General features: G+C 44.6%; 1 protein-coding gene across 1 annotated transcript in view; it reads left to right on the top strand.

The window, feature by feature from the left end:
* The window catches only part of tmem110l (transmembrane protein 110, like), a 28,650-nt gene that overhangs the window by 8,187 nt on the left and 3,189 nt on the right, over nt 1–17,274 (top strand). The window contains exons 2-7 of the mRNA XM_056276062.1: nt 1,017–1,065; nt 1,158–1,253; nt 1,345–1,466; nt 4,739–4,851; nt 6,961–7,044; nt 7,183–7,314. Of these exons, the coding sequence (XP_056132037.1) occupies nt 1,017–1,065; nt 1,158–1,253; nt 1,345–1,466; nt 4,739–4,851; nt 6,961–7,044; nt 7,183–7,314 (596 nt within the window). The remainder of the gene's footprint in view (nt 1–1,016; nt 1,066–1,157; nt 1,254–1,344; nt 1,467–4,738; nt 4,852–6,960; nt 7,045–7,182; nt 7,315–17,274) is intronic.

Below are 17,274 nucleotides of genomic sequence, written 5' to 3'. Positions count from 1 at the left end.
GCAATGGAAACAAGAACTGGAGTTGGTCCCAGGGCGCTGCAGCAGCTGCCCACTGCCCCTACACAATAGCATGGGTTACATGTAGAGAACACACTCATTGTAACCTGTACAACGACAAATAATGAAGTGTCTGTCTGAGTCTTGTTGGTCTGAATGGGACATTGAGAGAGAGTAAAACCAGAACTTCAACTGACCCTCTCTGCTTCTTACATCCTAGTTCTCCCTCTATACTGGAGCTATAGGACCTAACTTTAAAGGTACAATCCGCAATTTATATGCACAGTGGCCGTTCGCCCCAACTTACGAAGCCTGTTCTGGTCAGACTCCGTAAATGCTGTTCGCTTTAATCACATGTGAATGACAGAAGCAGCCAATAGCACATCGCTTTCAAGTCGTCAATTTTATTAGTATAGCCCAATATCACAAATTTGCCTCAGAGGGCTTTACAGCAACACAACGTCCTGTCCTTAGACCCTCGTATCAAATAAGGAACAACTCCCTAAAAAAAAACCTTTAATAGGGATAAAAGACAGGAAGAAACCTCAGGGAGAGCAACAGAGGAGGGAGCTCTCTCCCAAGACGGACAGGCGTGCAATGGATGTTGTGTTTACACAATTTACAGAATACAACATTGAAAGAGGATAACAAAATAACGGAATCATAAGATACATGACGATTATGATGAGGAGGATGCCAAGCAGTGTCCAGACACCACCGGAACAGCCCAGGACCTGAACCACGCGACCACCATCAACATGTAAAAAAAAAAAAGGCCCTCAGTAGTCTCTATTTAACAAACCAGTGCACAATATCACTATTGTCAGTAAGTCACGGGTGTTGTCACAGTACTCCATAAAACCGTGGTGGCGCATGGCGTTATGGACCGCACCTGTCATATTGCATGTACTACTGCAAACACATTTGTTGTTCCAGATCTGCACAAGAGTTCTGTTTGTGTTTTTTTGTCATTTTATTCATTTGTTGGCCTAACTATTTGTATGCTTCCTTGTTTCTAGTGAAGAGGTACCGGGAGCCGGTAGGGATCAGACGACCGTGGAGGATCTGGTCAGAAAATCTTTTCTTCTCTTCACCATCTTCACATTTGTCCAAATACATAAGCATCATGTATGAACCAGTTCACTTGCTGTCTTTTGCAGGTTTTTCGACACGTCCAAGCAGGCCATTGGTGCTTTGTTCATCCACTTTGCCAATGTCTTCCTGTCCACCCTCACGAAAGAGGACCCATGTTCCCTGTAAGTGTGTATTTAACAGGTTACTCTGAAGATTTGTCTGTCAGAAACTCTTACCGTCATAAAATGTATTTGTTTTACTGTTTTGGCGAAGGTATTTGATGAACTTTCTGCTGGATGCCACGCTGGGGATGCTGGTCATTTGGGTGGGGGTCAAGGTGGTATCCAAAGTGGTGGAGCACAAGCAGTGGACGTTACTCACCTTTGGAGAGTACGGTGAGTGTTGTGATTTTGGGCTGCTGTAGGTGGAGAGAGCTAGCAGCATGTGGCTAGAAACCAGAGACAGTGCAACATGTATTTTTTATATGCGAGAGAGAGACTCGTACTGAAAGCCATGTTGGAACAAAAAGGAATTGAGCACATGGACCTCAGATCAGTTTTCGCGGGGAACGCTGGAAATGATGTCCTTGGATATATCTTCACCTTTCTCAGGGATACGGGACTGGTGGGGATGATATAAATTAGGGACTCTGATGCAACAGTAGGTGGCGATAATGTTCCATCTGGTTGCAATTCGCCATTAATCCAGAAGAAGAAGCATGTGGCTAGTTAGCAAGAGCCCCAGGATAGCTGATTAGCTCAGAGAGTCGACAGACTTCCACTGTTACTTTATTCTGTTGTACATACACGGACCATACAACGCAGGTCTCCACGGTACTGTGTTCAGGAACAGTAAAACATAACAATTATAACCTGCACCAACTTGTTACCGCGACAGTTCGTTATTGTGGACATCGGTCGAAGCAGCACTGAGAACGGCTCTACTCCAGTGAGTCACAACAAAACAAAAAGGAAGAGCCGCCCTGTGGCGCTATTTGGCATTGCATTTATATTTACCAGACTGCGTTGTAACGTGTATGAAGTGGAAAGAGAAAGGTTACAGGATAAAGTCTGAGCAGCGGGACGGGAGTGGAATCTGATGGGGATACTGGGAACAGAAGGAGAAGGAGAGGGATTAAAATCAACAGGAAGGCACTCTTTACTTTCTTAAGTGACACAAGGTTGATGGGTAGAATAGGGTAAAATGACATGATGTTACACTCTCTTGTACTTGGAGCTGCCAGGGAAGAGGAAAAGAGGAAGGCCAAAGAGGAGGTTTATAGACGTGGTGAGGGAGGACATGCAGGTGGCTGGTGTGACCGAGGAAGATGCAGAGGACAGGAAGAGATGGAAACAGATGATCCGCTGTGGCGACCCCTAACGGGAGCAGCTGAAAGTAGTAGTAGTAGTAGTAGTAGTAGTACTAGTAGTAGTAGTAGTAGTAGTAGTAGTTGTTACACTCTCTTGTACAATAGGTGGCGGTATGAACCTTAAAGTTGTTTGCGATCTGCCGGTACGCCGAGAGCAGAAGAAAAAGAAGAGCAAGCGGTACCATCTGTTCTGCCTTGTTCCTTTTTGGCAAAAATGCAAGAGTTCAGAGTGTACAATCTTAGGAATTTATTCAGTATTGAGGGGAAGAAATATAAACCATCGCTTGTGTTCGTAAAATAAATTGGCATAATGAATCTAGTGCTATTAATATTTATTATTATTGGGTTTTTTTTCTCGCCTTTCATCCTTTAGTATTCTGGCCCACACTCCAGCATAGTAGGTAGCGGTAAGCACCTTAAACGCTAGTTGCCACCCGCCATTAAATACAAGAAGAAGAAAAATGCACTAGGTCAGCCAAGTCACAGCCAGTCTCCTGCTCACCGCTTTTTCTGTTATTTGAATGGCAGGAGTCTCTGCCACCTCTTTTCCCAGAAGAAGAAGAAAAAGGAAGCTAATTAAACACAACAGAAGGTTTTTACACTGTTTATTAAGCCCGAGTTGACCCTTGGGACTGTCGGGGGGAGGGTCTGATCTGGCAGGGGCTAACCGGAAGCACTCAGGGGACCGACATTCAACGCAGAAGAATGAGAAAAATGGTTCAGAACTGAAGAGCTCATCCCTCCAGACCCGTCAGTTAAGATGTTTTTCTGTATATATTCGATGATTTTAGGCCTCAGAGCACATTTTACAAACTGTACTCTGTTTAATCCTCCAAACCCATTTCTTGACCATCTCTTGAAACCCCCATTCTCTTCTACCTTATGAAACTTAAACACAGTGCTTTTGTAATGTCTGGTTGCTTGTCTTCATATACGTTTGTGTGTGTGTGTGTGTGTGTGTGTGTGTGTGTGTGTGTGTGTGTGTGTGTGTGTGTGTGTGTGTGTGTGTGTGTGTGTGTGTGTGTGAGAGAGAGAGAGAGAGAGAGAGAGAATAATTCCAGGGTAGTCTATTTGCACAATGACTGCGTTTACCAATTGTTTTCTTACGAAGACGAGTAACGTTGTTTCTCCCACTAGAGGTCGCTAGAGGCCTATTGGAGTCAGATGGTGGAGGGAGGGAGCCAGCCTCTCCAGCTGCAAATGAGTCTGAAAAAGAGAGATAAGGCCCATGCCATTTATGGTGCTCGCTGGTTCATCTGTTTTTCACCTTGTGGACCGTTGGAACGTTTCACTGGAAAAACGCTAGGCTGTAATAACATCGACCCGTCCACACCTCTAGATGAGAAGTGTATAATCATTAATCAGTTTGCTGGCTTTATTTAGTTTATTGTCATCACCCCCACCCCCCGCGCCCCGTCCAAAACAATATGCAGCTTTTCTGGGTCTGTGTCACAGCTGAAGTTTATAATTGATTTATTCCCTCTGTTCTCAATAAATGCTTTTCTCATGACTAACACACAGCTGCGTTGCTAAAGTCTACTGTAACAAGCCGCTTGTGAAAACAATGTAATCGTATGACATTCTGTCCAGAAATGACGGTGTTGTTTTATTTATCATTTTACTGTCATTCTGCCCCCTCCCCCCCATCTCTCCGTACCCTGACGACTGTGTGTAAAAATCCTGTTTGTATGTTTCCTCCTTTTTGTCTGCTATGACAAAAAGCCTATGCAAGTCACCCCCCACCCACCCCAAATGCATTCACTTTAGCACACACAATTTGTCAATCTTTTTATCTTGCCCCATATTGTCAGTTTCACCACATGGTCAGTCCATGTGATCATTAAAGAATAACTAAACACCAGGCCGTTTTGGTGAGTTTGCTGACATCTCCAGGTTAAAAACCATGTAAAGGTTAAAAACATGGCAGGCTGGTACTTGGTACTCTGTGATGTTAGCATAGCAGGATAAGCACAGCTGTAGATGATGGCATTAATAATGGATCTGTTTGATTATCAGCATTGACAGACAGAAAGAGACGGCACTAAGAAATGTCAGTAGTACTGTCAATGCTGGTTCTTTGGTACACCTACATCCAGCAGATCCATTATTAATGTTATCTGCAGCTGTGTTTATCCTGCTATGCTAACATCAGAGTATCAAGACCAGACTGCCATGTTTTTAACCTTTACATGGTTTTTTAACCTGGAGACAAAAGCAAACTCTTGAAAATGGTCTGGTGTTTAGTTATCCTATACAAGAGGTGCTGATGTGTCGGACTTGTTGCCTCCTCTCCCCCAGGTGACCCTCCGCAGGCAGCAGCATGGTTAGGTCAGTGTGGCATCTATCTGCTCATCATGGTGCTGGAGAAAGGCATCATCAGCCTGGTGCTGCTTATTCCCGGCTGGTCCAATGTAAGCGAGCACTTGCGATACTACTCTCCCCCTGAAATAACTGACAGAGAAAATAGACATACACACACCTTTCTTTCTTTCTTATAATGTCCATTGTCTACTATGCTCTTATGATATTTAATGTTCCCCCAATTCAGCCTTTGGACATCATCATACAGGGGTGTTGTGTATGTAATGGGGTGTTATGTGCTACGTTGTAAGGTCGAGAGCTAAAAATAATTCCACGGGTGTGTACTTACAAACAATTGATGAATGAGGCCCGTTATTTTCCATGCCACTAAGAGGCGCTTGACATTTGCTTCAGCACTTCTTTACAACTTCGCAACACCTACAGTGGCTTGCAAAAGTATTCATACCCCTTGAACTTTTCCACATTTTGTCACATTACGACCACAAACATAAATATATTTTATTGGAATTTTATGTGAAAGACCAACACAAAGTGGCACACAATTGTGAAGTACAAAGAAAATTATACATGATTTTAATTTTTTTTTTTACAAATAAAAAACTGAAAAGTGCGGTGTGCAAAAGTATTCAGCCCCCTTTTCTCTGAGTGCAACCAATTGCCTTCAGAAGTTGCCTGATGATTGCTGAATGATCGAATGTTGACCTAATGACTAAATAGAGTCAACCTGTGTGTAATCTAATCTCAGTACAAATACAGCTGTTCTGTGACGGCCTCAGAGGTTTGTTAAGAGAATATTGGGGAGCAAACAGCATCATGAAGTCCAAGGAACACACCAGACAGGTCAGGGATAAAGTTGTGGAGAAGTTTAAAGCAGGGTTAGGCTATAAAAAGATTTCCCAAGCTTTGAACATCTCACGGAGCACTGTTCAATCCATCATCCAGAAATGGAAAGAGTATGGCACAACTGCAAACCTACCAAGACACGGCCGTCCACCTAAACTTACAGGCCGAACAAGGAGAGCACTGATCAGAGATGCAGCCAAGAGGCCCATGGTGACTCTGGACGAACTGCAGAGATCCACAGCTCAGGTGGGGGAATCTGTCCACAGGACAACTATTGGTCGTGCACTGCACAAATCTGACCTTTATGGAAGAGTGGCAAGAAGAAAGCCATTGTTAAAAGAAAACCATAAGAAGACCCATTTGCAGTTTGCCAGAAGCCATGTGGGGGACACAGCAAACATGTGGAAGAAGGTGCTCTGGGCAGATGAGACCAAAATTGAACTTTTTGGCGTAAATGCAAAACGCTATGTGTGGCGAAAAACTAACACTGCACATCACTCTGAACACACCATCCCCACTGTCAAACATGGTGGTGGCAGCATCATGCTCTGGGGGTGCTTCTCTTCAGCAGGGACAGGGAAGATGGTCAGAGTTGATGGGAAGATGGATGGAGCCAAATACAGGGCAATCTTGGAAGAAAACCTGTTGGAGTCTGCAAAAGACTTGAGACTGGGGCGGAGGTTCACCTTCCAGCAGGACAACGACCCTAAACGTAAAGCCAGGGCTACAATGGAATGGTTTAAAACAAAACATATTCATGTGTTAGAATGGCCCAGTCAAAGTCCAGACCTAAATCCAATTGAGAATCTGTGGCAAGATCTGAAAACTGCCGTTAACAAACGCTCTCCATCTAATCTGACTGAGCTTGAGCCGTTTTGCAAAGAAGAATGGGCAAAAATTTCAGTCTCTAGATATGCAAAGCTGGTAGAGACATACCCCAAAAGACTTGCAGCTGTAATTGCAGCAAAAGGCGGTTCCACAAAGTATTGACTCAGGGGGGCTGAATACTTTTGCACACCACACTTTTCAGTTTTTTGTTTGTAAACATTTTTTTAAATCATGTATAATTTTCTTTGTACTTCACGATTGTGTGCCACTTTGTGTTGGTCTTTCACATAAAATTCCAATAAAATATATTTATGTTTGTGGTCGAAATGTGGAAAAGTTCAAGGGGTATGAATACTTTTACAAGCCACTGTAAAAATGTGTGCAAGTGAAGTAGCATCATTTCCAGCCCCAGAGGTTCAGTGTAGAAGATTCTGGATTGGTAAAGAGGAAACGGTTCAGCGCCGTTACATGTCTATCTAGGAGCCCTCCCCATGATGCGTTTAACATCTTCTCTGTTTCTGTTGCAGTTGCAAGAGGTGTTATTGAGCTACATTGCCAACCCTCAGCTCGAGCTGGTGCTGGTCATGCTCATCGTGCCCTTCATAGTGAACGTGAGTCGAGCTTTCATGCTCTGTCCATCACATTGGACTCTTGGCACTCAGATGTCATGTGACACATATTTAGATTTAAGAGCAGTATAAATAGCCAGTTCACCTCTTTCAGTATCAGTAACCAGTTTCTCTTTGTAGTCCATCATGTTCTGGGTGGTCGACAGCCTGATGATGAGGAAGTACAAAACAATGAAGAGCCTGGATGACTCCTGTGACAGTGCTGTGAAGAAGGCTGACTCGCTACCTTGGGTCACCAACGAGGAGTCGCGGGTAAGACCTGATGGTATTTTCTATGCGGTTCAACCAGGTGCCAGCTGTGTCATCTTACAACAGTCCTGTCTATCAGCTTCCCCTACACGCAGTTCAACGCAGGGCAAATAGAAATACATTTCACGAGGTATCTGGGTAGCATAGCAGTCTATTCCGTTGCCTACCAACATGGGGATTGCCAGTTCGAATCCCCGTGTTACCTCCGGGTTGGTCGGGTGTCCCTACAGACAATTGTCTGTGTCTGCAGGTGGGAGGCCGGATGTGGGTATTGTTAACATGTTATCTCTATGCATCCCTATTTAGTTAATGTAATGGAGGACAGCTCCCCTTCTGGTCAGGTTATGCATGTGCAGTGTATTGCCCCTTCTAGGCGGGAGTCTCTTGTCATGCGCAGTTGTGGTGGTGCTCATGCTGAGAGCAAGTTGCTGGTTGCTTGGTATCGTGAAGAAATGGAGTGAATAAAGTCGGTTTCACTGAAGATAAATGTCGTGTTTATTCAGAACAAGTTTAGTAGTCAACATTGGTAGCAGAGGATGGTTAGCAGAAAATGGCTTCTGCTAGCTACAAAGTTCCACCGAAGTTCGATGAGTCCCGACCGTACGAGAGTTGGAAAAATGAAGTTGCTATGTGGAAGCTCGTTACTGAGCTGGATAAGAAGAAACAGGCCCTTGCTGTCGTCCTGGGGCTTGAAGGAAGGGCAAGGGATATCGCCATGGAAATACCCGCTGCAGACTTGAATACAGATGGGGGTATGGACGTTTTAATTGCAAAACTAGATGGAATGTTTCTCAAAGAAGAGAGGGACCGCGCTTACGATGCTTATTCGTATTTTGACTGTATCAAGAAGGACAGTTCTGTGTCCATGGCGGACTATGTGATTGACTTTGAGCAGCGATACAATAGAATGAAAAAGTATGATATGACTCTTCCCGATGCCGTATTGGCTTTTAAACTTTTGGATACGGCTTGTCTAGACGAGAGGAGTAGGCAAATGGCGCTGACAGCGTGTACGGATCTAACGTTTGCAGCAATGAAGTCCGCGCTCAGGAGGATTTTTGGAGGGAAAATACAAGTCGACGCGACTAATGGCATACAAGTAAAAGACACAGGTTGGACAACAAAAGCCACCGTTACAAGGTACTAACCCACTGGATAGGTTCGGTAGGCGATCAAAATGTGCTGTATGTCAGAGCACGTTCCATTGGGCCAAGGACTGTCCCCACAAGAATAGCGAGCAAGTAAAGCTAACTGAAGAGCCAGCAAAAGTAGAGGACACATTGTTTACCAAAGCCTCGCTGTCTGAATCAGCATCAGAGATCTTTCTGACTGAGTCGTTAGGGACAGCTATCATTGATACTGCATGTACCCGCACAGTATGCGGAGAAAAGTGGTTGGAAAATTTTGTCGCAGACCTCAGTCGAAGCCAAGTGAACCAGATAGCGCAAAGTGAAATTCCAAGCAGCAGACCATTTCGCTTTGGAGATGGGAATATAGTACATTCCTCCAAAATACTGAAACTGCCTGTAAAAATAGGACAGACAAAATGTCAAGTGGAAACTGAAGTAGTTAAAGCTGATATCCCACTGCTTCTGAGTAAGACTTCACTGAAAAGGGCAGGGACCATTTTGGATATGGAGAATGATAGTGCTGTGATGTTTAATCAAAATATCCCTCTTGAATTAACCAGCTCGGGACACTATTGTATAGATATCAGAGACAAGAGCACAGAAACAAAGCCAATAGAAACTGAAGCACTGACGGCTCCAGAGAACAGCCTGAATGAAGATGAGGTCCTCACAGTCACAGAAAATATGACCGCAAATGAGAAACACAAAGTTCTTCTGAAATTGCATAAACAGTTCGGTCACGCCTCCGCCGAGAGGCTACAGCGGCTCATCCATAGCTCTGGAAATAAAGACACAGAGTGACACGATTTTGCAGCACATAGTACAGGACTGTGACATTTGCCAGAGATACAGCAAGACGAAGCCAAAGCCTGCTGTGGGCTTGCCTCTTGCTTCAACGTTTAATGAAACGGTGGCAGTAGATTTGCATGAGTTGGAACCAGGGGTATGGTACCTCCACATCAATGATCAATTCATAAGGTTCAGCGCAGGAAGCATTGTAAAAACCAAGAAGTCCTCAGAGATCGTCAAGTCATTTCTTCATACATGGATAGGAATCCACAGCGCCCCCCAGAGGCTCTACAGCGATAACGGAGGAGAATTCAATAATGCAGAGTTCCGTGATATGGCTGAGAACTTTAACATTGAGACGAAAACAACAGCGGGATACAGTCCCTGGAGCAACGGACTACTGGAGAGGCATAATCAGACCCTCACCGACATCATTCTGAAGGTCAGGCGAGAAAGTGGCTGTGACTGGGAAACGGCCCTGGACTGGGCTCTTATGGCTAAGAACAGTATGCATAATGTGCACGGCTACAGTCCACATCAACTTGTGTATGGTTTGAATCCTAACCTTCCTTCTGTACTGGTTGATAAACCACCCGCACTAGAGGGTACTACTATGAGTGCTAGAGTAGGAGAGCACATTTCGGCCCTACATGCTGCTAGAAAAGCATTCACTGAAGCAGAGTGCTCAGAAAGGATAAGACGAGCACTACGTAAACAGCTCAGAGCTACAGAGGAAAAATATGACATGGGTGACAAGGTGTATTACAAACGAGCTGAATGTAATGAGTGGAAAGGACCAGGAATTGTTATTGGTCAGGATGGAGCTGTTGTTTTTGTAAGGCATGGTGGAATCTTAGTGCGAGTACATCACTCTAGACTTTCCAAGGTGAACACAAGGGTTAACGAAGAACAAATGGTACAAAATGAAAATGATGCTGAAACAGTAAATGATGAACAAGACACAGAAACAGGAAATGATGAACAAGGTATAAACAATGTAGCTGATGATTTAGCCAGTGAACAAAATAGAGAGAATGAGTTACCTGAAAGTAATGTTGCACAAACTGAAATGGCCCATAAGCCTAATGCACATGATAATCCTGTCCCCTCTGCAGGTATGAGTTTAAAAACAGGACAGACTGTAACATATATGAACAGAGGTGACAATACTCTACTTAGAGCAAGAGTCTTGGGGAGAGCAGGCAAAGCTACAGGGAAATATAAAACATGGTATAACATGCAACATCTAGAGAATAATGGAAGTGATGGGCAAAAGGTATCAGTTGATATCTCAGAAGTTGATAATCTTCACATAGAAACAGACAGAGAAGCTGATGTACTTATAACGAAAGACACCTCATTTGATGCAGCTAAACAGGAAGAAATAAAGAACTGGCACAATAATAATGTCTTCGAGGTAGTTAAAGATGCAGGTCAGAAATGTATCTCTACTAGATGGGTTTGTAGTCTTAAAGAAACACCTAAGGGTATTGTGCCTAAAGCACGACTGGTTGCCAGAGGTTTTGAAGAGATAAATATTCAAGAGCTACAAAAGGATTCCCCTACATGTGCTACTGATTCACTTAGACTTATGTTATCAGTGATATGTCAAAACCAGTGGGAAGTGCATTCTATGGACATCAAATCGGCATTTTTACAGGGTATGGAGCTATCCAGGGATATTTATATCCGCCCCCCTACAGAAGCAGGCTGTGAACATGTTGTATGGAAACTTAAGAAATGTGTTTATGGACTTGCAGACGCATCACTATATTGGTACAACAAAGTGAAGGAAATCATGCAGACTACTGGTGGTAGAGTGTCTCAGGTGGATCCAGCAATATTTTATTGGTTGGATGAGCAATGTAAGGTCACTGGGGTGCTTGCATGTCATGTAGATGATTTTCTCTGGGCAGGCACATCAAACTTTTCATCAAACGTAATCCCGCAACTGAAATCTGTGTTTAAGGTTGGTCGTGAGGAGCATGAAAAGTTTTCTTATGTAGGAATGGATTTTGTAACGGTAAACGGTGAGGTACAGGTACACCAACAAAGTTACATTGACAATCTGCAGCCTATACCCATTCAAGCAGGTCGGGCCACACAGAGAAGTGAGCCCCTTAATGACACTGAAAGAGAGCAGCTACGGTCAAAAATAGGACAAATCCTATGGGTTGCTAAACAAACAAGACCTGATGTTATGTTTGACTCGTGTTGTTTGGCTTCTAATATAAAAGGGGCAACAGTACAATCTATTCATGAGGCTAATAAGGTTATCCGTAAGCTTAAATCTGAAAAGGTAACACTCAGATTCCAACATCTGGGAAACACTGATGCTTTGAACTTGATAGTATTCAGTGATGCTTCGTTTGGGAACCTCCCTGATGGAGGTACACAGGGAGGTACTTTGATAACACTTATGAGAGAAAGAGGGAAGTTTTCCCCACTCAGCTGGCACTCTAAGAAAATCAGACGTGTGGTCCGCAGTACACTCGCAGGGGAAACTCTTGCTATGTCAGATGGAGTAGACAATGCAATGTTTCTGGCCACACTATTTTCTGAACTAACTACTGGCAATGCTGAACTGAATGCTCCCTCCGTGCTCTGTGTGACTGATAACCACTCTCTGTATGATGCTCTCAAGTCTACAAAGCAAGTCACAGAGAAAAGACTTAGGCTGGAAATCAGTAGCATTAAAGAACTCATACAAAGCAAGAAGATCAAGGAGGTACGTTGGTCAGACACGAAAACTCAACTCGCTGACTGTCTCACAAAGAAAGGAGCATCGGCTCTTGTGCACTTAAAGGCACTCTGTGAAGGACAATGGGACCTGGGTTAAAAGGGTGTTGGATGGACAATTGATTTTGTTCTCAAATGTTTCCATGACATGTTGATTTCTCTGGAAATGTGTGTTCCATAATTCACGCTGTGAATTTCATTTTTTGTTTTCTGTTTATTTCTTTAAAAAAAGAGAATGAGATTGTTAACATGTTATCTCTATGCATCCCTATTTAGTTAATGTAATGGAGGACAGCTCCCCTTCTGGTCAGGTTATGCATGTGCAGTGTATTGCCCCTTCTAGGCGGGAGTCTCTTGTCATGCGCAGTTGTGGTGGTGCTCATGCTGAGAGCAAGTTGCTGGTCGCTTGGTATCGTGAAGAAATGGAGTGAATAAAGTCGGTTTCACTGAAGATAAACGTCGTGTTTATTCAGAACAAGTTTAGTAGTCAACAGGTATGTGTCCTGGTCGCTGCACTAGCGCCTCCTCTGGTCGGTCGGGGTGCCTGTTTAGGGGGGAGGGGGAACTGGGGGGAATGGTGTGATCCCCCCAGGCGCTACGTGCCCCTGGCGAAACTTCACTGTCGGGTGAAAAGAAGCGGCTGAAAAGAAGTCTGCAGCCCTCCCCGGATTGGCAGAGGGGGTGGAACAGCGACTGGGACGGCTCAGAGTCCAGAGTGATTGGCCAGGTATACGGGGATTCGAACCGGTGATCCCCGTGTTGGTAGGCAACGGAATGGGATGTCGATTTGAAAGAGAATTTAATTGTAGCTCTATCTGTTCTAGTTGTGTTAACTCCCCCTCCTCTTCCTCTGTTTCTATCTGCGGATGTCTCTCATTTTTCAAACACTCACTCAGTATTGAGTGTTTTGTCAAGAATGATTATTTGGGGTGCTGTAACTGTGGACTCTCCCTCATGCCTCTTGGCTCATGGAGAGCTGTTTTCGCTCCTACTCTGCTGTGTGCTGTACTGTCAGTGTGTAACCAGATGTGAGAAGAGAAGATAAATATTCCGTTCTTACCGTTCCAGTAGTATCCACAAGCAGCAATATGCCCCATGCTTTTAAAGAGCCACGGCCAACAGGGAAACTCCCACTTCCGTGTTTACCAGTGATGTCATCGGTCAGGGACATTGCTGATCACCTGATCCGGCGAGCCAACCATACAACTTGTTCACTCAGTCACTCCGATTCACTGCCCAGTGAATGGCAGATGGCAAACCGGAAGTCATTATTTTTATTGACATGTTTAAATTCTATATACAACAAACACATAAAATAAAAGAAGGGGGGGATTTTAGGGAGTTGTTCCTTATCCGATGAGAGGGTCTAAGGACAGGATGTTGTGTTGCTGTTAAGCCCACTGAGGCAAATTTGTAATTTGTGATATTGGGCTATACAAATAAAATTGATTTGATTTTTGATTATATTTTTTTTTGGATAAAAGTAAAGAAAATGAAGAAAATGAAATATATAAATAAAGGGGGGTGGGGGGTCCTAGTGACTGGAAGTCATTATTGTGGATGAGAGCAGGATGGTAAAACCGGATGACGATGTCAGGTTGATCACTCAGTCACGGATCCTCCCGGTTGTCCAGCCAGAGTGTTTTAACATGACTGTGGACCGACAGCTTATGTACCTGGCGTCAACGGCGCCTGTTATTGTTGCGGTGAAGACACACACTCTCGTACCTATTTATTTATTTCTCTGTCACATGGTGTAAAGGGCAGTCGCCCCCTACCAAGACTACTTTTCTGTTCTTCTTGACTTTCTTTTACCCTTTCTCACTGATTTTAGGTATCTTGATTCTGTGTGCCAGCTCTGTTGTCGCTTGCAAAAGAGCAAGTGAGATTTCATCACTCCTGAAAGTTTTTTTTTTCTCCAGTGTTGGGTAGCTGCTCGGGTCTCCGTTGTCTTGGTAAACATGAGTCATTGTGCGAGGCCTTGAAATTAGTCATACTTGATGATTGAAGCTAATGTGATTTGGGTGATTGCCGTTCTAGAAAACTGCTTGTGTATGATTATGGAGTTTTGGTTGTTTTTCTGATGGGTTCTGCTGGTTGTTCTTGACTACTGAAACTGTCATGGACTTGTTCTTAATATTCATGGATTCAGCATGAAGTCAGTTTTTTTGCGTGGCCCTCCTCACAGTTATGGTCTGACAGTGAAACAGGTGGCAACAGTAAATGAAAAGAGAGAACACCCTCCATCCTCGGGTGCTCAGTTCCGATGAGAAGAAACTCCCCCAAAAAATTAAAAACTTCAAGAGAAAAAAAGGGGGAGAAACCTCAGGAAGATGGTGGATTTCCCTCCAAGGAACGTGAGGTAACAGATTTGGAAGGAAAACACCCACTGAAATCTCCGAAAGACTACACTTATTGGGCGGCACGGTGGCCCAGTGGTTAGCGCTGTCGCCTTAGAGCAAGAAGGTCCTGGGTTCGAACCCTGGGGGTTGTTCAACCTTGGGGGTCATCCCAGGTCATCCTCTGTGTGGAGTTTGCATGTTCTCCCTGTGTCTGCGGTGGGTTTCTCCGGGTGCTCTGGTTTCCCCCATCATCAAAAAGACATGTATGTATGTTAGAGTTAATACTCCTGTCTTTGCCCCTGACCCCGAGGCATGGTGAGACTAACTGGAGTTGGTCCCCGGATTCTGCACGGCAGCTGCCCACTGCTCCTCGCTACACAAGCTAGGATGGGTTAAATGCAGAGACAGAATTTCCCCCATGGGGATTAATAAAGTAGTTAAAAAAGTTGTTGATAGCAAAACAAGGGAAAAAGGAAAGTGAAAGCAGTGATAGCGCTGCATATAGAAGCATGTGAAACCTCCTCCCCAGACGCCACCACAGAACTGCACCATCCTGGAAATGAAGCGCTCATGTGGCTTGTTAATACGTCCATTAGCAGGACCTATAAACTTAGACATTAACTGTAGAGTCCGACCCTCTCGTTGCAACTGACCCTCTTGGGGAGGAAACACTCGGCGGTATCTGCGAGTCAGATGATTGATGTTTAGATGAGAAGAAGTATGTAAGTAGCCCACTACTTAGCCCAAGCCCACTGAGGCACATTTGTAATGTGTGGTAATGGGCTGTACAAATACAATTGACTTAACTTAAGTATAAACTACAATGGGTCCTCATGCCTCTCTGCCGGCAGGAAGACCCATTCCAAAGAAAAGGGTCATGGTAAGAAAAGACTCGGCAACCTGCTGAATTCATTCTGGTTCTGGGAATAAAGGGGCCATGACAGGGTCGCACCAGTCATTCATACAGTTGTTACTAGGTTTGTGTGTAAAGTCCTTACTACGTTCTTGTAAAATAATTATTTAAGAATTTTGGTTGCACCATTCACAAACAAGGAATGTCATAGCTAGTAAAGCCTTCATAGTGTGTAAATAGGCAATCACAGCAGCTGGCCAATCAAAAACGCTTGGTCGGGCGTCCCTACAGACACAATTGGCCCCGTCTGCGGGTGGGAAGCCGGATGTGGGTATGTGTGGGAGGAGGGGAATAGCATGATCCTCCCATTCACTACGTCCCCCTGGTGAAACGCCTCACTGTCAGGTGAAAAGAAGAGGCTGGCGACTCCACATGTACCGGAGGATGCATGTGGTAGTCTGCAGCCCTCCCCGGGGTCGGCAGAGGGGGTGGAGCAGCGACCGTAACAGCTCGGAAGAGTAGGGTAACTGGCCGGATACAATTGGGGAGGAAAAGGGGGGGGGGATTAAAAAAAAAAATTTTTTTACTTGTAAATATGGAACTGCACACCTACCCTACGAAACGATATTGGACAAAGATGTCCACATCACCGTATAAAGTGGCTGAGCATCAATCCAATTTAACCTTACTGACTTATTAAGTTGTTAGGAATAACTAGTTGGTGCGGTGCAACCCGTTTTTGTTTAGTGTGGTGTAAATTCTGACTTGGTGAATACAACTAGACCCGGTAAGGACTTGCAGAACCGGTGCAAGTTAGACAAGGCTTTATAAGGTCCGGTAGATGAGACAGAGTAAGCCCCTGTAGTATTTCATATGTGAGCCGTCGCACTTTAAAGTCAGGTGTAGCATGGATAGCGTGCATGTGAAGGAAGGCTAGGATGGGTGTTAGCATTTGGTCCCTGTCTAGCTTCTGCCAACATTCTAGCAGCCGCGGTTTGTGTCGTCTGGAGGCTGTGAAGCATTTCTGCTTCATCAGTAAGAAAGAAATAAGTATGACATCCATTCTTTTTGAACCGCAGACAAGCACGCCTCTGAATCGGGAGTGATCATATGACTTGACTCATCAGCAAACCAAGGGTGCAGCTTTCTTCAAAAGCAGAATCCTTCTTCCCATATCCAGTCACCACCACGAACATCATTCTTTATAATTTGCCCACTATGCCTTGGTTTGTGCTGAACATCACACATCAACACTTCACATAGGCACCCACATGTTTGGTTTAATGACAGAGCAGAATGTGTGTGTAGGGTGGAGTGGTGATGCTCCCTCCCTCCCTCCCTCCTCTTCTCTGGCCGTCTGCCAGACAGCCACAAATAATCCCTTCATCGTGGGAATAAAAGTGACATTTAGGGTTCATTTCCATGCACAGAGGTTGTGGGGCGTGGAGGGGAGGAAAGGAGGCAATCGGAGATGGAGATAGAGAGGCATTGATCAGGATGGATGAGGTCTCGGCGGGGGCGCTGGTCCAAACACAACGCGCTACAGTCCCAGTTAATGCTGTCGTGGTCAGTTTTTATTGCCTGTGGCATGAAGACTGTGTTATGGTGGAGCCCCGAGCCCCGTTTCCTTTATTGTTAACATCTCCTCTGAGAGACAGCTGAACTGCAAGGACTGACGGATGGCACGTTGTCTTGGAGTCTTTACTCCTTCAGGATCAAGTCAAGCCCTGGAGTCTTTACTCCTTCAGGATCAAGTTAAGCCCTGGTGTCTTTACTCCTTCAGGATCAAGTCAAGCCCTGGAGTCTTTACTCCTTCAGGATCAAGCATTTAAAGAACTGTCTCATTTCGCTTTACATTAAAAATTTAAGAAAAGGGTCGGACCCTTTAGCTGACTGGTTAGCACAGTCGCCTGTGGTGCGGGCTATCCGGGTTCGGTTTCCAGCTGCGCCCTGAATTCGCTACATGAGCATTAGAAAATTAAGAAAAGATCGGTCAAGCGTATACAGATCAAAAACAGCACTACAAACCGACAACGTTGGTTAGCATCAACAATAATATTGTGGCAAATTCAGGCGGCAGCTGGGACGCGAACCCGGGTCTACTATCATA

Source organism: Lampris incognitus, chromosome 3, assembly GCF_029633865.1.
Source record: "Lampris incognitus isolate fLamInc1 chromosome 3, fLamInc1.hap2, whole genome shotgun sequence".
NCBI classification, from domain to species: domain Eukaryota; kingdom Metazoa; phylum Chordata; class Actinopteri; order Lampriformes; family Lampridae; genus Lampris; species Lampris incognitus.
Note: the sequence above shows the minus strand (reverse complement) of the source record. Positions and strands in the feature narration are given on the sequence as shown.